Source organism: Borostomias antarcticus, assembly GCF_949987555.1.
Source record: "Borostomias antarcticus genome assembly, chromosome: 31".
Classification (NCBI taxonomy): Eukaryota; Metazoa; Chordata; class Actinopteri; order Stomiiformes; family Stomiidae; genus Borostomias; species Borostomias antarcticus.
This window is the reverse complement of record NC_140264.1, coordinates 5,653,287-5,677,439: the sequence shown is the minus strand read 5'-3', so window position 1 is coordinate 5,677,439 and position 24,153 is coordinate 5,653,287. Positions and strand designations below refer to the sequence as shown.

The 24,153-nt window shown below is 43.5% G+C and overlaps 2 protein-coding genes across 2 annotated transcripts; both read right to left on the bottom strand.

The window, feature by feature from the left end:
• Nucleotides 1-1,358: 1,358 nt before the first annotated feature.
• Nucleotides 1,359-5,647, bottom strand: LOC311327302 (uncharacterized protein). The gene is made up of 2 exons (XM_084460337.1): nucleotides 5,489-5,647; nucleotides 1,359-3,136 (listed from the first exon to the last, which is right to left on the bottom strand). The coding sequence occupies exons 1-2, from the start codon at nucleotides 5,523-5,525 to the stop codon at nucleotides 1,677-1,679; spliced, it is 1,497 nt and encodes a 498-aa protein (XP_084316463.1). The 5' UTR covers nucleotides 5,526-5,647; the 3' UTR covers nucleotides 1,359-1,676.
• Nucleotides 5,648-19,502: 13,855 nt separating this feature from the next.
• LOC311327248 (uncharacterized protein) lies at nucleotides 19,503-23,623 on the bottom strand (the record flags this gene model as incomplete). The annotated part of the gene is made up of 3 exons (XM_084460281.1): nucleotides 19,503-19,509; nucleotides 20,661-21,768; nucleotides 23,587-23,623. 3 exons carry the CDS (start codon nucleotides 23,621-23,623, stop codon nucleotides 19,503-19,505), a joined length of 1,152 nt encoding a protein of 383 aa, XP_084316407.1.
• Nucleotides 23,624-24,153: the final 530 nt, after the last annotated feature.

Below are 24,153 nucleotides of genomic sequence, written 5' to 3'. Positions count from 1 at the left end.
ACCCAGCTATGTGTGGGAGGGCAGGGAAAACTGTGGAACAGAGAAAATGTAAATTTGGGGGAAATAAGCAGGCCAGTACCACCACCACGCCTCACAGCTCTGGGAGTGTGGGAGAAGGAGTACACATCTGACAGAGCTGCGGGTGTGGCATGTATGATTTAAAATGGGTGGAATGTTGCTGACCATATGCATGGGAGAAGTCATCTAACTGACTGTGTTCCTTCTACCAAAACCACATGCTTATATCCTGACCCATTAACCCCTTCCTGACACCCAGTGGTCAAAGACATCTACTCATTGTAGTTAATAGCACAGGTAAGCTATGAGGCAAGCTGGTGGTAGTGAGTGGCAGTGTTCTCTGGTGTGATCCAGGTCTGGGTGTGGCAGTGTTCTCTGGTGTGATCCGTGTCTGGGTGTGGCAGTGTTCTCTGGTGTGATCCAGGTCTCGGTGAGAGCAAGAAAGTTGAGGGAGAGCGAGGATGCGTAGCCTGACTGGGGGGCTAGACTACTGGAAGAGACTACCATTTCTGGAGGGCTAGACTACTGTCTGACTGGGAGGCTGGACTACTGGAACCTAGATCCTCATCCTCCATAGACTCCTTCTCTCCTGTCTCCTTTCTCAACTCCTCTTCTTGTCCCTTATTCAAGATTCAAGAATGTTGAATAATAGATAGACCTCACGATGAACCTCAAGAATTACTCCAATCGGCCTCCGATCCGTTGTCCGCTCCTCAAGGCAACCTCAGGCCAATCACAAGGCCCACAGCTCCACCTGCTGGCCATGACAGGTGGTGGAGTCTGAAGACTGGAAACTGCAGTATGAATGTATTCAGATGCATTAAAACGTCTCTTCAGGCAGAGAACATAGCTGATGTTAAAAACGGAATAGCAGAATTTACATAAAAAGTATGGCCAAGCCAAGAGAAACACACTCAGTTCAAAAAACAGCAAATAAACAAACAAACAAAAACAGTTAAGTGCCACAAAGAACAACTAATTCCCACTCTAAATGCCCCATCACAAATTCAAACAAGACTGTATTTTGGTTCTCTACTTTATTGAACATGATTTCAAATTTAAACATACATGTACAGTAGCACACCATTCAACAGAGTAAAAACAACATGTAATACTCAACCATTTCTTAAGTAGTAGTAAATAAAAAATAATATTGCTAACTGAGTATATATGCAGAATAAAATAGATACTAATCCTAAAATATTGATCTAACTTTTAATGTGAGCAGTGCAAAAATACACTGCTAAAAAAATAAAAGGCAAGATAATTCGGCCATTCGATGCAAGAGTAACGTCAAATATGAGATTAAAAAAAAAAAGAGTAAGGGGAAATAGGAGAAAAAGGTTTTGTTAAACCAGAGAACCACCGGAATAAGCAAGCAACTGCCTTGTGTGTAAAAAAAGAAAGAAAAAAACAGTATTTTATATTATATATATATTTTATATATATATTGCATTTTGTTTTTACATGCAGTCACACCACCAGTCAATACAGTGGGTGGATAGGCAATGTGATAGTGTTCAAAAGTACAATATGTGGTCCAGAAGAAAGAGACATTCTTCCATGGTTGTTGTTTTTTTTCTCTCAGAGATAAAAATAAATCAATAATAAGAAAAGCATGCCTGAATAAAATCTTTGTCACATTTCCGGCACCGATATCATTTATCTCTTTTGTGGAATCTAATATGGTTCATTAAAGTAGACTTACGACTATAAGCTTTGTCACATTCCTGGCACTGATATGGTTTCTCTCCTGTGTGGCTTCTTCTGTGAACAACTAAATCCCTTGTATACCTAAAAGCGTTGTCACATTTCTCACACTGATATGGTTTCTCTCCTGTATGGATTCTTGTATGTTTAACTAAACTACTCCTTTGACTAAAAACTTTGTAACATTCCTCACACTGATATGGTTTCTCTCCTGTGTGGATTCTTCTATGTTGAACTAAACAACTCTGATCACTAAAAGCTTTGTCACATTCCTCACACTTATATGGTTTCTCTTCTGTGTGAAGTCTTCTATGGACAACTAAATCACTTTTATACCAATATGCTTTGTCACAGTCCTCACACTGATATGGTTTCTCTCCTGTGTGGATTCTTCTAGGTTTCTCTCTTGTGTGGATTCTTCTATGTTTAACTAATTCACCCTTTTTACAAAAAGCGTTGTCACATTCCCGACACTGATATTGTTTCTCTCCTGTGTGGATTCTTCTATGTTTAACTAAATTGGTCTTTAGAGCAAAAGCTTTATCACAGTCTTCACACTGATATGGTTTCTCTCCTGTGTGGATTCTCCTGTGTCTAACTAAAGTATGCTTTACACTAAAAGCTTTGTTACATACCTGGCAATGATATGGCTTCTCGCCTGTGTGAATTCTTCCATGTAGAAGTAATTTACCCTTTTCTCTGAAAGCTTTCTTACATACCAGACACTGATATGGTTTCTCTCCTGTGTGGATTCTTCCGTGTAGAAGTAATTTACTCTTTTCACTAAAAGCTTTGCTGCATACCTGGCAATGATATGGTTTCTCTCCTGTGTGAATTCTTCTATGGCTAACTAATACACCCTGACGACAAAATGTTTTGCCACAGTCCTCACACTGATATGGTTTCTCTCCTGTGTGGATTCTTCTATGAGAAAGTAATTTACCCTTGTCACAAAAAACTTTGTTACATACCTGGCAGTGATATGGTTTATCTGTGTGGATTATTCTATGTTTAACTAAACCACCCGTTTCACTAAAAGCTTTGCCACATTCCTCACACTGATATGGTTTCTCTGTTGTCTTGCTCTCAGCCTCCCCAGAAGAAATATCTTCACTCTCACTCCCAGAGTAGGAACCGGTAACAGGCCTGGTCCAGGTGCTTGTCTTGGTCCTGAGGCTGGAACATGTTCTCCTTGATTTTATAGGTGATTTCTTCACATATTCTGCTTTGGTTTTTTCTTGAATTGTGTTGATGGATAAAGAGTGTCTTTCTCTGTTCTCCACAGTTGGACTTTGGTCAAGAGGTTGAAGCAGTTGAGGCTGCTCTCCCCCCTGACTGGTCCACAGCTCCAGTTCCTCTTTAATCTGTGTGGACTCTGGGAGAGAGAGCTGCTGGACATCTGGCATGTCTGAAAGAAAATCAGGGAAATACAATTCAGAGAAGGGTTTGTTTTTTAAAAACAGCCAGTACATTATGAAGGTGGAGGACGAAGTAGCCAGTGTCTGTTTTCAAATATCCACCACAGTTATAATTATGAAAATGAAGTTAGAATTAGTTCATTATAGGTAGTTTAGGTTTGTAGTAGTTGTCCCTTATACTGTAGGTGTGTAGTGTTGTTTCGTCTGATTCCTGACTGACAGCTTGGTGATAGGAGACAGGAGGCCTCACTGGAGTGTGACTCATTGTTAAGCATAACCGTCATAGTATAGGTAGTATAGGTGCAATGATGGAGTTTCTCCCTTGAACCTTCACCACTGTTTACATGGACATTCTCACATCTCACAAATGCAGGCGTGCCCAGCTGTCCTATCTGGGAGCTATCAACCTGCTGGTTTCCAGTACGATGAGATACCAACAGGATGGAAGCTTTCAAAGAGGACAGCTGGGCATTCCTGAACACATTCCTGAACACAATGTACATGTTATATGAACACTGTAACTTGTCTTTTTCCAACAGTGCCAATGCTATGTTCTGTGTTATGCTCTCAACCTCCCCTTACCCTTAAAAAATAGTTTGTTTATTCTTTGTACTCCTACACCCCCGCCTCCCCACTTACCCTCTCTTTCAGTCATTCTGGAAAAGTACAGACAATATACCATCTCATGGAGGTTTTATTGTCACTCATCCAGATACATTAAAATGTACCAGTTCTCCTTTTATTTGTGATTAACATTCATAGTGCAGGAACAATTCCTGCTGCTATTCGTGCCCTAAATACATGAATATCATCTGTCTATGGTCCAGCCGACGGTGTGCCTGTATGTCCTGTAGTGTGTAATGTAATGTTATGTCATGGCATGTAACTGTTTGATGTTTCTATTGCACTTGTTGTCTTTACTGCACTTTGACGTTTATGCACTGACTGTAAAGATGAATTACCTGAAAGGACTAAATAAATTAAACTAAAGTAAACAAACCCTCAAAAAGAGCCTTAGTTTTTGAAATACCTCTACCCGGAGTAGAACAAAACCTTTTTCATATCTTTACGATATTCTCTTCATGAAATTGATTGTCAGAAGTTTTACTTTACTGCAAAAGTCATTAAATGTATCCAAGAAGTGATTCACCACACAGGTAAAAAAAGGTGCAAAAAACACCTACCCTGAAAGAGGGAGTTCCAAGTTAATACTTTGTCATTTTCTACCTGCTGCTTGTTTTTACGTCATACTTGCACAGAGAGTCTAGGTAGTGTCCCTACATGCCGAAGCAACCCGGATGCCAATATTTGGTTCTATTGTAAATCAGCAGCCTTTTTTATGGATTTTTATCAGGATAATCCTGATCTTTATTTTAAAAACGATCCTAATCTCCACCTTGGAATTTTGAAATACCCCAAAACAGCATTTGATCAGGATTCTGAGTAGGATTGGATTACCAGATCCATATCCCAATTTCACTAGGATCAGGATCACATCCTGGTTTGAAATACCCAATTTTGAGATTTAATCCTATCCAGACCATTCTGATCCGGATTAAATATTTTTGAAATACTGGGCCCTGGTTAAAGGAGTAGTAAAGGGAAAATGCATGTGCTGCGACTAAATAGTTATATATATATAATAATATTATAATATATAATAGTTATATGCTATATATTTAAAAAAGCCTTTCCAGATGAACTAGAATCTTACTTTATGGCGAATTATATGTCAGTACGCCAACACCTAGGTGAGCTTCTTGTCTTTTAAATGAGTTTACATGTTTTTTAATAATTTTTCAAGATGCCCATCCACATCCATTGTATGACCAAAACGGTGGTAGAGCAATTATCAACTTTCTCGAAAATGCTAGCTTTGTCAACGTTTTGATCTGAACCATTGGATTATAAGTAACCTTAAAACAGGGCTAAACATGCATTTTCCCTTTACTACTCCTTTAACCATTATGTCTGGAGCTGAAGATAGCCAGTTATAGCCAGTTATAGCTAGTCCACGACTCCACGCAGTAGGCTAACATGAACAAGCACAGTAAGAATAAGCATGTCTACAAAAACAGGCACTTTCCATCTCAATAAAGTCGAAGTCGAGCTTTGATTGCGACATAATCACAGCAGATTCATGGTCATAGTTCCAGACTGGTGAAAATAGAGCTGATAATTCAAGATGGCGGATGCAGGGGGAATGCTATCCTAGCTAGCCAACAATAAAGTACACACTTGGATAGTAGCTATAAACTAAATGTTATAGAGAATAATGGGCCAATCCAATTCAGAACATGAAACAGTGACTCCAACCACAGGTGAGGGTATAAATACAGAACCTGTTCGATGTAGCTTGGTCTGGGGTTGATCGTCCATCTTTGTTTATAGTTGCCCGATTTTCTCATTGGAACGACAGATTTATTCTTGGCACTCTGAGCGCGGTTTTCATACTATCCAAATATCTTCTGCGGCATATCGCTCGTGATAATGTCGCGGAATAGTTGTAATTTGGACATTTTACAATTTAAAATTAGAAAAGGCCTATTTTCTCAGTAGCAGTGAGTGTGAGCCTCGCGAAGATAGTCGGGTAGCTTTCTTTCAAGGAATTTCAAAATAAAGGTCACGGAGATGACGATGATAGTGGTTGGTGACATTGGTGATGGGCGTACATTTTAATGTTTTCTGTATGCTTGACGTGTGCTAAACAAATTCCCTTCTGGGGCAATAAAGGTTTCAATTCAATTCAAAACAATTGTACTTTTCCTAACAATATGCAAGCTCTGGTAATAAGGCTTGGGAAAATGTAGTCCCAGACACGACCATCTTGTTTCTACACAGGTGTTGTAGTCTATTTGTCTGATTGGCTCTACTGCATAGAATCCTATGCAATCAGACAAATAGATACACCTGTGTAGAAACAAGATGGTCGTGTCTGGGACTACATTTTACCAAGCCCTATAGGCTTATACTTTATATTTCAAGGGAATCAGAATATGTGATTAATATTGGTAGGTTTATCGTCCGCGTAGTCAATACACTACAACACTCTATACAAAAGACATGCACCCAAATTCGTTTTCTCTCCATTTTCAATAGAGGCAAATACAGATTGTGTCCCCTAAATATAATGCGGTCAAGCTACGTCTATTACACGTATTACGGCACTCAATTAATCCGTCTTGGAAATACAGTTTGTTAACATGGTTACAGCTCTTCCCTCGCAATGGTATTGCTAATCAAACACAGATTAATTTAGCTATAATACAGAGGAAATACTTTTATTTGTATTTTATTCATTTCGTATCCTAGACGCAGAACTACTTGTCACGCACTCCACGTCTCCACTCCGAGCCTGTCTCTCTCTCTATCTCTCTCGCTCACACACACTCTAGCTTTATGATTAAGAATAATTAAGCCTACTGTAGTGGCTAAGTCCCTATACTGTAGCCACTACTGGCTGCTAAAATCGGAGAATAGTTTTTACGTGCGCTCAGTAATACGATCAGTCGTTCTTTTGCAATAATCAGATACATGCCAGGGCAGCCAGGAATAGAGCTAAACATGAAATTCAGTGTCCATATCCTTTAAAGAAAACAAACTGAGAACAACAGTGTTGCGGCGGAGGCTATAGGGGGGTGGGGGGGGGTGGTAGGGAGGTGGAGGCTATAGGGTGGTGGGGGGGGGGGTGGGGGGGGTGGTAGGGAGGGGGAGGCTATAGGGGGGTGGGGGGAGGTGGTAGGGAGGGGGAGGCTATAGGAAGGTGGGGGGAGGTGGTAGGGAGGGGGAGGCTGTAGGGGGGTGGGGGGAGGTGGTAGGGAGGTGGAGGCTCTAGGGGGGTGGGGGGAGGTGGTAGGGAGGGGGAGGCTGTAGGGGGGTGGGGGGAGGTGGTAGGGAGGGGGAGGCTATAGGGGGGTGGGGGGAGGTGGTAGGGAGGGGGAGGCTATAGGGGGGTGGGGGGAGGTAGTAGGGAGGGGGAGGCTATAGGGGGGTGGGGGGAGGTGGTAGGGAGGGGGCCCCTCTACACGTCCAGGCCCAGGGCCCCATTTTTTCATGATCCGTCTATGTATAAAATGTAGACACATTTCTCAAGTAGGTGGCAATTTGGAATAGGCCTAGGCTTTCAAACTGATTTTCACGTAAAGTAAGTAACTGATTTCCAAGTAAAGATTTGATTTCAGTAGCCTATATCTTTAATTATATACTAGCCTACGTATTAGTTGTTTAGGATTCACACTTGCTTTGACAATGTAGCCTGTAAGCTTTCAAAGCCAATAAAGCACCTTGAATTTAAATGAGAGAGGGAGAGTGAGGCGGGGTTGAGGTGACCAAACACACATTAGTGACATTTTTGAAGATTATCGACGACATCAAGTTTATCCTCGAAGTGGAAAAATACAGGGAGTTGTATGATCCCAGCACATGCTCTACAAAGACACCAACGAAAAAAGCTTTGTGATGTCATTGCGAAGGCCATTGGAGAGACAGGTATATTCTATTTCTACCCACTGTCAACAAGTCGCAACACAAGTTCAGACCTGCTAGGAAACCTGGGCCACGATGCCACTTGAAAGCCCTGTCGCTACAATATTTTAGTAGTAATGTAACACATTCATGATTGTACATTTTTTTAACCTAGTCACAAATTCTGCCGAACACAACTGTTCTTCTGTAATGTAATACATTCATAGATTAGGCTACACTTCTTTTGACCAAGCTTGTCATGCTACTTTTGCCATGCGTGTGAAGTGAAGGAGTGGTGGGAGTAGTTTAGCCATTCATTTGTTTACAAAACTGCACAAGTCTCTTACTGCCATGTCATAGTGGAATTTATTGGTAACATACAAATGTATTTTATTTAGCAGTGATTGCATCTTTAAACAAAGTTATTTCATAACAAACCATGAACACCTGCATAAAATCTATGTCACATTACTGGTACTTATATTATTTATCTTTGTGGAATCTTATATGGTTCATTAACAAAGTCTTATGCCTAAAAGCTTCATCACATTCCTAACACTGAATGGTTTCTCTCCTGTGTGGATTCTTCTATGTTGAACTAATTCACCCTTTTTACGAAAAGCATTGCCACATTCCTGGCACTGATATGGTCTCTCTCCTGTATGGATTCTTCTATGTGTAACTAAACTACTACTTTGACTGAAAGCTTTGTCGCATTCCTCACACTGATATAGTTTCTCTCCTGTGTGGATTCTTCTATGTTCAAGTAATGTAGCCTTTTTACGAAAAGCACTGCTACATTCCTGGCACTGATATGGTTTCTCTCCTGTGTGGATTTTGTTATGGAAAAGTAAATTACTCTGTTCACTAAAAGCTTTGCCACATTCCCCACACTGATATGGTTTCTCTCCTGTGTGGATTCTTCGATGTTTAACTAAAGAACGTTTTTGACTAAAAGCTGTGCCACATTCCTCACAGTGATATGGTTTCTCTCCTGTGTGGATTGTTCTATGTTGACGTAATGTACCCTTTTTACGAAAAGCCCTGTCACATTCCTGGCACTGATATGGTTTCTCTCCTGTGTGGATTTTGCTATGTTGAAGTAAATGACTCTTTTGACAAAAGGCTTTGTCACATATCCCACACTGATATGGCTTCTCTCCTGTATGGACTCTTCTATGTTGAACTAAACTACTCAGGTGACTAAAAGCTCTGTCACATTCCTCACACTGATATGGTTTCTCTCCTGTGTGGATTCTTCTATGTCGAAGTAATGCACCCTTTCTACGAAAAGCCCTGTTACATTCCTGGCACTGATATGGCTTCTCTCCTGTGTGGATTCTTCTATGTTGAACTAAACTGCTCAGGCGACTAAAAGCTTTGTCACATTCCCCACACTGATATGGCTTCTCTCCTGTGTGGATTCTTCTATGTTGAACTAAACTACTCAGGCGACTAAAAGCTTTGTCACATTCCCCACACTGATATGGTTTCTCTCCTGTGTGGATTATTTGATGTTTAACTAAATGACCCTGTTGATTAAAAGCTTTGTCACATTCCTCACACTGATATGGTTTCTCTGCTGTCTTGCCCTCAACCTCCCCAGAAGAAACATCTTCACTCTCACTTCCAGAGCAGGAACTGGTAATAGGCCTGGTCCAGGGACTGGGGCTTGATTTACTAGGTGATTTCAGAACTCTGGTAGACTTAAGGCTGAGGCAGCGGGTTCTGAGTTGAGGAAGCAGCCCTCCTCTCTCCTCCTCTTCTGAACTCTGAGCTGTAGGACAGTCTGGAGTCACTGAAGTGGGCTGAGCATCACTGGCAGGTTCTGGTGCTCCATAGTCCTCTTTATCAGACTCTATTTTGATTTGTTCTTCAGTTGTGTTGGAGGATAAAGAGTCTCTTTCATTGTTCTCCACAGTTGGACTTTGGTAGAGAGGTGGGAGTTGAAGCTGCTCTCCCCCCTGACTGGACCACAGCTCCTGTTCCTCTTTAATCTGTGGGGGCTCTGGGAGAGAGAGCTGCTGGACATCTGGGGAAAACGGAAGATAAATATTAGGATAAAGCCTACTTAATTATTACCTTATGTTTACCTAATGTTACACAGCAAATTATATCAGCATATTCAGTGCAATGAACACCTTGGTGCAATGAAGACTATAATGCAATATTGAGGGGGTAAAGAGATACATAATTAAAATCTAAACAAACAATTGACAAGTACACACATTTGCATCACATTACAAACAACTGGGTGTCTGATGAGAAATGTGTGAGTTGAAGTATGTCAGGATCCTTTGGTTCAAATGATAAACCATCTATTTGTTTTAAGTCATCTGTTTTGGTGTGAATAGTTTGGGCGTGCATTTAAAAATGACCCATTACAAAATGGCACAACTTTTTCAGCTATCAATCATGCGGTCACTGCAGGGCATGGGACCATAAGTTCCAGTGCTTGGTACAGCCCATCCAAGTCACTAGATGAACAGTAAAGGATCATTTATGCTTTGTGAGACAAGCTGTGAGACACATTTAGTGATTTTGTGATTTGGAATGTCTCACAGGCTGTGAGCTGCTTGGGTTGTACCAAATTCAATTTCTAGCGGCTCACACCACGTCATTGTGTCTCACAGCTTTGATTGGTTGACTGGCCTGCAGAAACACAATGACAAAATAATTTACAGAATTGCTGCAGGTCAATCAACCAACGTTTGGGGCAAACACAAAGCTAACTGAAAAAAGTTTTAAATAGTTTTAAAAACGTTTGCGAAGGAAAGCCAAAGTATGCTGAGGCTAGATTCACACAAGACAATGGTGGAGGATTTGGAGTCAAAGGAAAAAGCGTCTATTTGTCAATATTTCAGATTTAAACCCAAAGCTTATGTTAATGGGGCAACCTAGAGTCGTCTTCTTGGGTGAAAACTGAGGCAAACAAACCAGTATGATTGCGCACAACTGTGCAGCTTCTACATGGCCATGGACACAAGACACTTGTCACTGAGCCCATGTATTGAGTAGAAATGCCGGGCCTGATTGCTATGGGCCTGGGCTGGGCTGGGCCCACATTTCTGGCCCTCGCAGGACCTCTACGGTGGCGGTCCAAGAGGTTGTTCTGGTGGACATAGGGACACAGTTGGTTAAAGACAGCGTGTTTGAATGTTGAATGTCTGTAGTTTTTGACGTCAGAGGGGTCAAGTGATGGTTTCCTCAGGAGAGTCGTGACTGTCTGGTAGTCTTGAAAGCAGAGGGAAACATCCCGTTACGAGACACGCGGGGCGGCTGTGGCTCAGGAGGTAGATGGTCGTAAGGTCGGCGGTTCGAATCCCGCCTCCTCCTGTCCACATGTCTAAGGTTGGGCAAAGACACTGAACCCCAAATTGTTCCCAGTGAGCAGGCTAGCACCTTGCATGGCAGCTGCCATCATTGGTGTGTGAATGGGTGAATGATTGCCAGCTATATTGCTATTGAATATCTAAGTAGCTAGCAACAGCTAGTTAGCAAGTAGCCTACATAGCTTCAACCATCACCCCAACGCCCGTCATGTCTACAACAACGTGTTACTGGCAATTTCCAACACTATGAATTAAGTAAAGCATTGAATTGCGACATAATCACAGCAGATTCATGGTGATAGTTCCAGACTAGTGAACAATAAATATGATGATAGTTCTAATGAACAGAGCAGCCGTATGCAATTCAACATGGAGGCTCCAGGAGGAACTAGCCTATCCTAGCCTAGCTAGCACTAGACAACAGATACGTACAAACTAGGACTGCTAGCTTAGTTATAGAGAATATGGGCAAACTGAATTCAGAACATGAAACAGTGACTCTTGACCCCAGTAGATGAGTATAAATATAGAACCTATTCTCTGTAGCTTGATCTCGGGTTGATTGTCCATCATTCTTTGAAGTTGCGCGATTTTCTCCTTGGATCTCCAGATTTCTTCTTGGCACTCTGAAAGCGTTTCTTCATACTGCCCACATATCTCCACAGCTGCCGCTGATAAACGCTGGTTCACAAAATCGACGAAGCGCTGTAGTTTGGACATTTTTACAGTTTAAAATGAGGGAAGGCCTAATTTGCACTACGCTAGCTACAGCAGTGAGCCTCACGAACGTCATGTCCGGTAGCGTTCTTACAAGGAATTTCAAAATAAAGGTCACGCAAACACAATTGTACTTTTTCCTATTTAACATACAGTACATGTAAAATATGCATACTCTAGTTAGTAGTACGCTAACACTTTCAGTCCAAAGGGAATCCGAATATGTGATTAACATTGGTAGGTTAATCGTCCACGTAAGTGTGGTAGCCAATACACTACAACACTCCATACAAAAGACATGGACCCAAATTAGGCTTTTCTACATTTTCAATTAAGATTTGAAAAGAAAAAGAGGCAAAAGTTCCTCACATTTCCCGTTTTTTAAAGAAAACAAACTGAGAACAACAGTGTTGCGGCGGAGGCTATAGGGGGGTGGGGGTGAGGTAGTAGGGAGGGGGAGGCTATAGGGGGGTGGGGGGAGGTGGTAGGGAGGGGGAGGCTATAGGGGGGTGGGGGGAGGTGGTAGGGAGGGGGAGGCTATAGGGGGGTGAGGAGGGGAGGTGGTAGGGAGGGGGAGGCTATAGGGGGGTGAGGAGGGGAGGTGGTAGGGAGGGGGAGGCTATAGGGGGGTGGGGGGGGGGTGGTAGGGAGGGGGAGGCTATAGGGGGGTGGGGGGAGGTGGTAGGGAGGGGGAGGCTATAGGGGGGTGGGGGGAGGTGGTAGGGAAGGGGAGGCTATAGGGGGGTGGGGGGAGGTGGTAGGGAGGAGGAGGCTATAGGGGGGTGGGGGGAGGTGGTAGGGAGGGGGAGGCTATAGGGGGTGGGGGGAGGTGGTAGGGAGTGGGAGGCTATAGGGGGGTGGGGGGAGGTGGTAGGGAGGGGGAGGCTATAGGGGGGTGGGGGGGGGGTGGTAGGGAGGGGGAGGCTATAGGGGGGTGGGGGGAGGTGGTAGGGAGGGGGAGGCTATAGGGGGGTGGGGGGAGGTGGTAGGGAGGGGGAGGCTATAGGGGGGTGAGGAGGGGAGGTGGTAGGGAGGGGGAGGCTATAGGGGGGTGGGGGGAGGTGGTAGGGAGGGGGAGGCTATAGGGGGGTGAGGAGGGGAGGTGGTAGGGAGGGGGAGGCTATAGGGGGGTGGGGGGAGGTGGTAGGGAGGGGGAGGCTATAGGGGGGTGGGGGGGGGGTGGTAGGGAGGGGGAGGCTATAGGGGGGTGGGGGGAGGTGGTAGGGAGGGGGAGGCTATAGGGGGGTGGGGGGAGGTGGTAGGGAAGGGGAGGCTATAGGGGGGTGGGGGGAGGTGGTAGGGAGGAGGAGGCTATAGGGGGGTGGGGGGAGGTGGTAGGGAGGGGGAGGCTATAGGGGGGTGGGGGGGGGGTGGTAGGGAGGGGGAGGCTATAGGGGGGTGGGGGGAGGTGGTAGGGAGGGGGAGGCTATAGGGGGGTGGTGGGGGGTGGTAGGGAGGGGGAGGCTGTAGGGGGGTGGGGGGGGTGGTAGGGAGGGGGAGGCTATAGGGGGGTGGGGGGAGGTGGTAGGGAGGGGGAGGCTATAGGGGGGTGGGGGGAGGAAGTAGGGAGGGGGAGGCTATAGGGGGGTGGGGGGAGGTGGTAGGGAGGGGGAGGCTATAGGGGGATGGGGGGGGGGGCGGTGGTAGGGAGGAAGAGGCTATAGGGGGGTGGGGGGAGGTGGTAGGGAGGGGGAGGCTTTAGGGGGGTGGGGGGAGGTGGTAGGGAGGGGGGCCCTCTACACGTCCAGGCCCAGGGCCCCATTTTCTCATGATCCGTCTATGTATAAAATGTAGACACAAACATATATTTGTCATTTCTCAAGTAGGTGGCCATTTGGAATAAGCCTAGGCTTTCAGACTGATTTCCACGTCTATCTTTTTTCTGTGAAGTGAAGATTTGATTTTGGTAACCTATATCTGTAATTATATACTAGCCTATGTATTAGTTGTTTAGGATTCACACTTGCTTTGACAATGTAGCCTGTAAGCTTTCAAAGCAAATAAAGCACCTTTGAATTTAAATGAGCGAGAGAGGGAGAGAGGAGCTGGGGGCGGGGTTGAGGTGACCAAACACATGAGACAGACGAACCCCAACTACATTAGTGACATTTTTGAAGATTATCGACGACATGAAGTTATTCCTCGTAGTGGAAAAATACAGGGAGTTGTATGATCCCAGCACATGCTCTACAAAGACACCAACGAAAAAAGCTTTGTGATGTCATTGCGAAGGCCATTGGAGAGACAGGTATATTCTATTTCTACCCACTGTCAACAAGTCGCAACACAAGTTCAGTTCAGAATCTCTGACGAGCGGAGAAATGCGCTTCTGGTGTGAACAGCAACGCTCCTGTGCGCGCGTGAACTCTTCGCTCCTGCGCTACGCTGCGGAAAGCCTGTGTGAACATAGCGTTAGGCTATTTTAGGTTTCTTGTTACACTACAAAAAGGTGAACAAAGATTGACCAGATTGATGGAAAGTGCATGGGTAAGGCTCACGTGATGAATGAGAATCTTGGCAGAATATTCATCTTCAGCACCTCAGCCCTCCCCCACAGTCATTGGCAAAGAAGATCATCTCTTTATGTTCCGCAATATTGAGGCTGGCAAAGAAGATCATCTCTTTATGTTCCGCAATATTGAGGCTATGACTATGAATCCCAAGTATTTAATTTCATTATGTTTCCACATGAATGGTGCAGTCTGCTCTGGACTTCCCCCTGCAGACCTGCTGGGCCACGATGCCACTTGAAAGCCCTGTCACTACAATATTTTAGTAGTAATGTAACACATTTATGATTGTACATTTTTGACCTAGCCACAAATTCTCCCGAACACAACTGTTCTTCTGTAATGTAATACATTCATAGATTAGGCTACACTTCTTTTGACCAAGCTTGTCATGCTACTTTTGCCATGCGTGGGAAGTGAAGGAGTGGTGGGAGTAGTTTAGCCATTCATTTGTTTACAAAACTGCACAAGTCTCTTACTGCCATGTCATAGTGGAATTTATTGGTAACATACAGACACCCCCAGACATACAGGTAACATACTATTTTGACTAAGAGCATTGTCACAGTCCTCACACTGCTATGGTTTCTCTTCTGTGTGGATTCTTCTATGTCTAAGTAAACTACTACTTTGACCATACGCTTTGTCACATTCTGTACATTGAAATAGTTTATCTCCTGTGTGGGTTCTTTCATGGATAACCAAATACCTCCGGTATCTAAAAGCTTTGTCACATTCCTCACACTGATATGGTTTCTCTCCTGTGTGGTTTCTTCGATGTTTAACTAAATCACCTTTTTCACTAAAAGCCTTGTCACATTCCTCACACTGATATGGTTTCTCTCCTGTGTGGATTCTTCTATGTTTAACTAAATTACCCCGTTGATTAAAAGCTTTGCCACATTCCTGGCACTGATATGGTTTCTCTCCTGTGTGGATTTTTTTATGTTGAAGTAAATGACTCTTTTGACTAAAGGCTTTGTCACATTCCAAACACTGATATGGCTTCTCTCCTGTGTGGGTTCTTCGATGGTGAACTAAACTACTCAGGTGACTAAAAGCTTTGTCACATTCCTCACACTGATATGGTTTCTCTCCTGTGTGGATTCTTCTATGTTGAAGTAATGTACACGTTTTACTAAAAGCCCTGTTACATTCCTGGCACTGATATGGTTTCTTTCCTGTGTGGATTCTTCTATGCTTGACTAAACTACTCCTTTGACTAAAAGCTTTGTCACATTCCTCACACTGATATGGTTTCTCTCCTGTGTGGATTCTTCTATGTTTAAGTAAACTACTCAGGTGAGTAAAAGCTTTGTCACATTCCTCACACTGATATGGTTTCTCTCCTGTGTGGATTTTTTTATGTTGACGTAAATTACTCTTTTGTCTAAAGGCTTTGTCACATTCCAAACACTGATATGGCTTCTCTCCTGTGTGGATTCCTCTATGTTGAACTAAACTACTCGAGCGACTAAAAAATTTGTCACATTCCTCACACTGATATGGTTTCACTCCTGTGTGGTTTCTTCGATGTTTAACTAAATCACCTTTTTCACTAAAAGCCTTGTCACATTCCTCACACTGATATGGTTTCTCTCCTGTGTGGATTCTTCTATGTTGAAGTAATGTACACGTTTTACTAAAAGCCCTGTTACATTCCTGGCACTGATATGGTTTCTTTCCTGTGTGGATTCTTCTATGCTTGACTAAACTACTCCTTTGACTAAAAGCTTTGTCACATTCCTCACACTGATATGGTTTCTCTCCTGTGTGGATTCTTCTATGTTTAAGTAAACTACTCAGGTGAGTAAAAGCTTTGTCACATTCCCCACATTGATATGGCTTCTCTCCTGTGTGGATTCTTCGATGTTTAACTAAATCACCTTTTTGACAAAAAGCCTTGTCACATTCCTCACACTGATATGGTTTCTCTCCTGTGTGGATTCTTCTATGTTTAACTAATTTACCCTGTTGATTAAAAGCTTTGCCACATTCCTCACACTGATATGGTTTATCTGCTGTCTTGTCCTCAGCCTCCCCAGAAGAAACATCTTCACTCTCACTTCCATAGCAGGAACTGGTAATAGGCCTGGTCCAGGGACTGGGGGTGGTCTTGGTCCTGAGGCTTGATTTACTAGGTGATTTCAGACCTCTGGTAGACTGAAGGCTGAGGCAGCGGGTCGTGAGTTGAGGAAGCAGCCCTCCTCTCTCCTCCTCTTCTGAACTCTGAGCTGTAGGACAGTCTGGACTTACAGAAGTGGGCTGAGCATCACTGGCAGGTTCTGGTGCTCCATAGTCCTCTTTATCAGACTCTATTTTGATTTGTTCTTCAGTTGTGTTGGAGGATAAAGAGTCTCTTTCATTGTTCTCCACAGTTGGACTTTGGTAGAGAGGTGGGAGTTGAAGCTGCTCTCCCCCCTGACTGGACCACAGCTCCTGTTCCCCTTTAATCTGTGAGGGCTCTGGGAGAGAGAGCTGCTGGACATCTGGGGGAAAACGGAAGATAAATATTAGGATAAAGCCTACTTCATTATTACCTTATGTTTACCTAATCTTACACGGCAAATTATATCAGCAGATTCGGTGCAATGAACACCTTGCTGCAATACACACTATAATGCAATATTGAGGGGGTAAAATTAGAATAATAATGAATATTTAAACAAACAAACAATTGACAAGTACGAGGGTTGCAAAATTCCCGGAATATTCAAAGTTGGAAACTTTCCATGGGAATTAACGGGAATTTATGGGAATTAACAGGAATTAATGGGAATTACCGTGAATTTGGATGTTATTTATACCAACTGTATTTACCTTGTCATAGACATAAATATAAATATTTTGCCTTGTCATAAGCAAACATGCAGGCAAACATTTCTCATACAATTTTTGCAAATTACATTTTTCGCTTAATCTATTTGTGAGTAGAACCTAAATGAATTCTACAGCCCTCTTAGTGTGTGAGTTACTTATGATCATATACAATGGTTCAGATCAAAAAGTTGACAAAACTAGCACTTTTGAGAAAGTCTGATAATTGCTCTACCATCGTTTTGGTTATACATATGTGGGTGGGCACCTTGAAAAATCATTCAAGCTTCGAGCTTCTTGTCTTTGAAATCAAGAGTTTAACATGTTTTTGAATGATTTTTCAAGGTGCCCATCCACATCCATTGTATGACCTAAATGGTGGTAGAGCAATTATCAACTTTCTCAAAAGTGCTAGTTTTGTCAACGTTTTGATCTGAACCATTGTATATGATCATAAGTAACCTTAAAACAGGGCTAAACATGATTTTCCCCTTTACTACTCCTTTAATTCGATTCGGCAAGATGGCGCTGATCAAACTGTTTCAGGAAGTAAATCGCAGCCTGGACCCTTGGTTCTAATCTATTAATACATCCATGGTTCTAATCTATTAATACATCCATGGTTCTAATCTATTAATACATCCATGGTTCTAATCTATTAATACATCCATGGTTCTAATCTATTAATACATCCATGGTTCTAATCTATTAATACATCCATGGTTCTAATGAACTCGTGAACAGAGCAGCCGCATCCAATTCAATATGGAGGCTCCAGGAGGAACTAGCCTATCCTAGCCTAGCTAGCACTAGACAACAGATACGTAGCCTACAAACTACAAACTAGGACTGCTAGCTTAGTTATAGAGAATATGGGAAAACTGAATTCAGAACATGAAACAGTGACTCTTGACCACAGTAGATGAGTATAAATATAGAACCTATTCTCTGTAGCTTGATCTCGGGTTGATTGTCCATCATTCTTTGCAGTTGCGCGATTTTCTCCTTGGATCGACAGATTTCTTCTTGGCACTCTGAAAGCGTTTCTTCATACTGCCCACATATCTCCACAGCTGCCGCTGATAAACGCTGGTTCACAAAATCGACGAAGCGCTGTAGTTTGGACATTTTTACAGTTTAAAATGAGGGAAGGCCTAATTTGCACTACGCTAGCTACAGCAGTGAGCGTGAGCCTCACGAACGTCATGTCCGGTAGCGTTCTTACAAGGAATTTCAAAATAAAGGTCACGCAAACACAATTGTACTTTTTCCTATTTAACATACAGTACATGTAAAATATGCATACTCTAGTAGTAGACTAACACTTTCAGTCCAAAGGGAATCCGAATATGTGATTAACATTGGTAGGTTTATCGTCCACACAAGTGTGGTAGCCAGTACACTACAACACTCCATACAAAAGACATGGACCCAAATTAGGCTTTTCTACATTTTCAATAAAGATTTGAAAAGAAAAAGAGGCAAAAGTTCCTCACATTTCCAGTTTTTTAAAGAAAACAAACTGAGAACAACAGTGTTGCGGCGGAGGCTATAGGGGGGTGGGGGGGGGGGGTAGGGAGGGGGAGGCTATAGGGGGGTGGGGGGGGGGTGGTAGGGAGGGGGAGGCTATAGGGGGGTGGGGGGAGGTGGTAGGGAGGGGGAGGCTATAGGGGGGTGAGGAGGGGAGGTGGTAGGGAGGGGGAGGCTATAGGGGGGTGAGGGGAGGTGGTAGGGAGGGGGAGGCTATAGGGGGGTGGGGGGAGGTGGTAGGGAGGGGGAGGCTATAGGGGGGTGGGGGGAGGTGGTAGGGAGGGGGAGGCTATAGGGGGGTGGGGGGAGGTGGTAGGGAGGGGGAGGCTATAGGGGGGTGGGGGGAGGTGGTAGGGAGGGGGAGGCTATAGGGGGGTGAGGAGGGGAGGTGGTAGGGAGGGGGAGGCTATAGGGGGGTGGGGGGAGGTGGTAGGGAGGGGGAGGCTATAGGGGGGTGAGGAGGGGAGGTGGTAGGGAGGGGGAGGCTATAGGGGGGTGGGGGGAGGTGGTAGGGAGGGGGGCCCTCTACACGTCCAGGCCCAGGGCCCCATTTTTTCATGATCCGTCTATGTATAAAATGTAGACACAAACATATATTTGTCATTTCTCAAGAAGTTGGCAATTTGGAATAAGCCTAGGCTTTCACACTGATTTCCACGTAAAGTAAGTAACTGATTTCCAAGTAAAGATTTGATTTTGGTAGCCTATATCTTTAATTATATACTAGCCTACGTATTAGTTGTTTAGGATTCACACTTGCTTTGACAATGTAGCCTGTAAGATTTCAAAGCCAATAAAGCACCTTTGAATTTAAATGAGAGAGAGAGGGAGAGAGGAGCTGGGGGCGGGGTTGAGGTGACCAAACACATGAGAGACAGACGAACCCCAACTACATTAGTGACAGCACATGCTCTACAAAGACACCAACGAAAAAAGCTTTGTGATGTCATTGCGAAGGCCATTGGAGAGACAGGTATATTCTATTTCTACCCACTGTCAACAAGTCGCAACACAAGTTCAGTTCAGAATCTCTGACGAGCGGAGAAATGCGCTTCTGGTGTGAACAGCAACGCTCCTGTGCACGCGTGAACTCTTTGACCCTGCGCTACGCTGCGGAAAGCCTGTGTGAACATAGCGTTAGGCTATTTTAGGTTTCTTGTGACACTACAAAAAGGTGAACAAAGATTGACCAGATTGATGGAAAGTGCATGGGTAAGGCTCACGTGATGAATGAGAATCTTGGCAGAATATTCATCTTCAGCACCTCAACCCTCCCCCACAGTCATTGGCAAAGAAGATCATCTCTTTATGTTCCGCAATATTGAGGTTAGACTATGAATCCCAAGTATTTAATTTAATTATGTTTCCACATGAATGGTGCAGTCTGCTCTGGACTTCCCCCTGCAGACCTGCTGGGCCACGATGCCACTTGAAAGCCCTGTCACTACAATATTTTAGTAGTAATGTAACACATTCATGATTGTACATTTTTGACCTAGCCACAAATTCTCCCGAACACAACTGTTCTTCTGTAATGTAATACATTCATAGATTAGGCTACACTTCTTTTGACCAAGCTTGTCATGCTACTTTTGCCATGCGTGGGAAGTGAAGGAGTGGTGGGAGTAGTTTAACCATTCATTTGTTTACAAAACTGCACAAGTCTCTTACTGCCATGTCATAGTGGAATTTATTGGTAACATACAGACACCCCCAGACATACAGGTAACATACTATTTTGACTAAAAGCATTGTCACAGTGCTATGGTTTCTCTTCTGTGTGGATTCTTCTATGTCTAAGTAAACTACTACTTTGACCATACGCTTTGTCACATTCCGTACATTGAAATGGTTTATCTCCTGTGTGGGTTCTTTCATGGATAACTAAATAACTCCGGTTACTAAAAGCTTTGCCACATTCCTCACACTGATATGGTTTCTCTCCTGTGTGGATTCTTCTATGTCTATGTAAACTACTACTTTGACCATACGCTTTGTCACATTCTGTACATTGAAATGTTTTATCTCCTGTGTGGGTTCTTTCATGGATAACTAAATACCTCCGGCATCTAAAAGCTTTGTCACATTCCTCACACTGATATGGTTTATCTCCTGTGTGGGTTCTTTCATGGGTAACTAAATACCTCCGGTTACTAAAAGCTTTGTCACATTCTGTACATTGAAATGGTTTATCTCCTGTGTGGGTTCTTTCATGGAAAACTAAATAACTCCAGTTACTAAAAGCTTTGTCACATTCCTCACACTGATATGGTTTCTCTCCTGTGTGGATTCTTCTATGTTGAATTAATGCATACTTTTTAAGAAAAGCCCTGTTACATTCCTGGCACTGATATGGTTTCTCTCCTGTGTGGATTTTTTTATGTTGATGTAAATTACTCTTTTGTCTAAAGGCTTTGTCACATTCCCCACACTGATATGGCTTCTCTCCTGTGTGGATTCTTCTATGTTGAACTAAACTACTAAGGCGACTAAAAGCTTTGTCACATTCCTCACACTGATATGGCTTCTCTGCTGTGTGGATTATTTGATGTTTAACTAAATGACCCTGTTGATTAAAAGCTTTGCCACATTCCCCACATTGATATGGCTTCTCTCCTGTGTGGATTCTTCGATGTTTAACTAAATCACTTTTTTGACAAAAAGCCTTGTCACATTCCTCACACTGATATGGTTTCTCTCCTGTGTGGATTCTTCGATGTTTAACTAAATTACCCCGTTCCTTAAAAGCTTTGCCACATTCCTCACACTGATATGGTTTATCTGCTGTCTTGTCCTCAGCCTCCCCAGAAGAAACATCTTCACTCTCACTTCCATAGCAGGAACTGGTAATAGGCCTGGTCCAGGGACTGGGGGTGGTCTTGGTCCTGAGGCTTGATTTACTAGGTGATTTCAGACCTCTGGTAGACTGACGCCTGAGGCAGCGGGTCGTGAGTTGAGGAAGCAGCCCTCCTCTCTCCTCCTCTTCTGAACTCTGAGCTGTAGGACAGTCTGGACTTACAGAAGTGGGCTGAGCATCACTGGCAGGTTCTGGTGCTCCATAGTCCTCTTTATCAGACTCTATTTTGATTTGTTCTTCAGTTGTGTTGGAGGATAAAGAGTCTCTTTCATTGTTCTCCACAGTTGGACTTTGGTAGAGAGGTGGGAGTTGAAGCTGCTCTCCCCCCTGACTGGACCACAGCTCCTGTTCCCCTTTAATCTGTGGGGGCTCTGGGAGAGAGAGCTGCTGGACATCTGGGGAAAATAGAAGATAAATATTAGGATAAAGCCTGCTTCATTATTACCTTATGTTTACCTAATGTTACACGGCAAATTATATCAGCAGATTCGGTGAAATGAACACCTTGGTGCAATACAGACTATAATGCAATATTGAGGGGGTAAAATTAGATAAATAATTAAAATGTAAACAAACAATTGACAAGTACACACATTTGCATCACACTACAAACAACTGGGTGTCTGATGAGAAATGTGTGGTGAAGTCTGTGTCAGGATCCTTTGGTTCAAATGATAAACCATCTGTTTGTTTTATGTCATCTGTTTTGGTGTGAATAGTTTGGGCGCGCATTTCAAATGACCCATTACAAAATGGCACACCTTTTTCAGCTATCAATCATGCGGTCACTGCAGGGCATTGGACCATAAGTTCCAGTGCTTGGTACAGCCCATCCAAGTCACTAGATGAACAGTAAAGGATCATTTATGCTTTGTGAGACACATTTAGTGATTTTGTGATTTGGAATGTCTCACAGGCTGTGAGCTGCTTGGGTTGTACCAAATTAAATTTCTAGCGGCTCACACCACGTCATTGTGTCTCACAGCTTTGATTGGTTGACTGGCCTGCAGAAACACAACAACAAAATAATTCACAGAATAGCTGCAGGTCAATCAACCAACGTTTGGGGCAAACACAAAGCTAACTGAAAAAAGTTTTAAACTTTTAAAAACGTTTGCGAAGGAAAGCCAAAGTATGCTGAGGCTAGATTCACACAAGACAATGGTTGAGGATTTGGAGTCAAAGGAAAAAGCGTCTATTTGTCAATATTTCAGATTTAAACCCAAAGCCGATGTTAATGGGGCAACCTAGAGTCGTCTTCTTGGGTGAAAACTGAGGCAAACAAACCAGTCTGATTGCGCACAACTGTGCAGCTTCTACATGGCCATGGACACAAGACACTTGTCACTGAGCCCATCTATTGAGTAGAAATGCCGGGCCTGATTGCTATGGGCCTGGGCTGGGCTGGGGACGACATTCCCGGCCCTCGCAGGACCTCTACGGTGGCGGTCCAAGAGGTTGTCCTGGTGGACATAGGGACACAGTTGGTTAAAGACAGCGTGTTTGAATGTTGAATGTCTGTAGTTTTTGACGTCAGAGGGGTCAAGTGATGGTTTCCTCAGGAGAGTCGTGACTGTCTGGTAGTCTTGAAAGCAGAGGGAAACATCCCGTTACGAGAGACGCGGGGCGGCTGTGGCTCAGGAGGTAGATGGTCGTAAGGTCGGCGGTTCGAATCCCGCCTCCTCCTGTCCACATGTCTAAGGTTAGGCAAAGACACTGAACCCCAAATTGTTCCCAGTGAGCAGGCTAGCACCTTGCATGGCAGCTGCCATCATTGGTGTGTGAATGGGTGAATGATTGCCAGCTATATTGCTATTGAATATCTAAGTAGCTAGCAACAGCTAGTTAGCAAGTAGCCTACATAGCTTCAACAATCACACCAACGCCCGTCATGTCTACAAAAACGTGTTACTGGCAATTTCCAACACTATGAATTAAGTAAAGCATTGAATTGCGACATAATCACAGCAGATTCATGGTGATAGTTCCAGACTAGTGAACAATAAATATGATGATAGTTCTAATGAACAGAGCAGCCGCATGCAATTCAATATGGAGGCTCCAGGAGGAACTAGCCTATCCTAGCCTAGCTAGCACTAGACAACAGATACGTACCAACTAGGACTAGCTTAGTTATAGAGAATATGGGGAAACTGAATTCAGAACATGAAACAGTGACTCTTGACCACAGTAGATGAGTATAAATATAGAACCTATTCTCTGTAGCTTGATCTCGGGTTGATTGTCCATCATTCTTTGCAGTTGCGCGATTTTCTCCTTGGATCGACAGATTTCTTCTTGGCACTCTGAAAGCGTTTCTTCATACTGCCCACATATCTCCACAGCTGCCGCTGATAAACGCTGGTTCACAAAATCGACGAATCGCTGTAGTTTGGACATTTTTACAGTTTAAAATGAGGGAAGGCCTAATGTGCACTACGCTAGCTACAGCAGTGAGCGTGAGCCTCACGGACGTCATGTCCGGTAGCGTTCTTACAAGGAATTTCAAAATAAAGGTCACGCAAACACAATTGTACTTTTTCCTATTTAACATACAGTACATGTAAAATATGCATACTCTAGTAGTAGACTAACACTTTCAGTCCAAAGGGAATCCGAATATGTGATTAACATTGGTAGGTTTATCGTCCACGTAAGTGTGGTAGCCAATACACTACAACACTCCATACAAAATATATGGACCCAAATTAGGCTTTTCTACATTTTCAATAAAGATTTGAAAAGAAAAAGAGGCAAAAGTTCCTCACATTTCCAGTTTT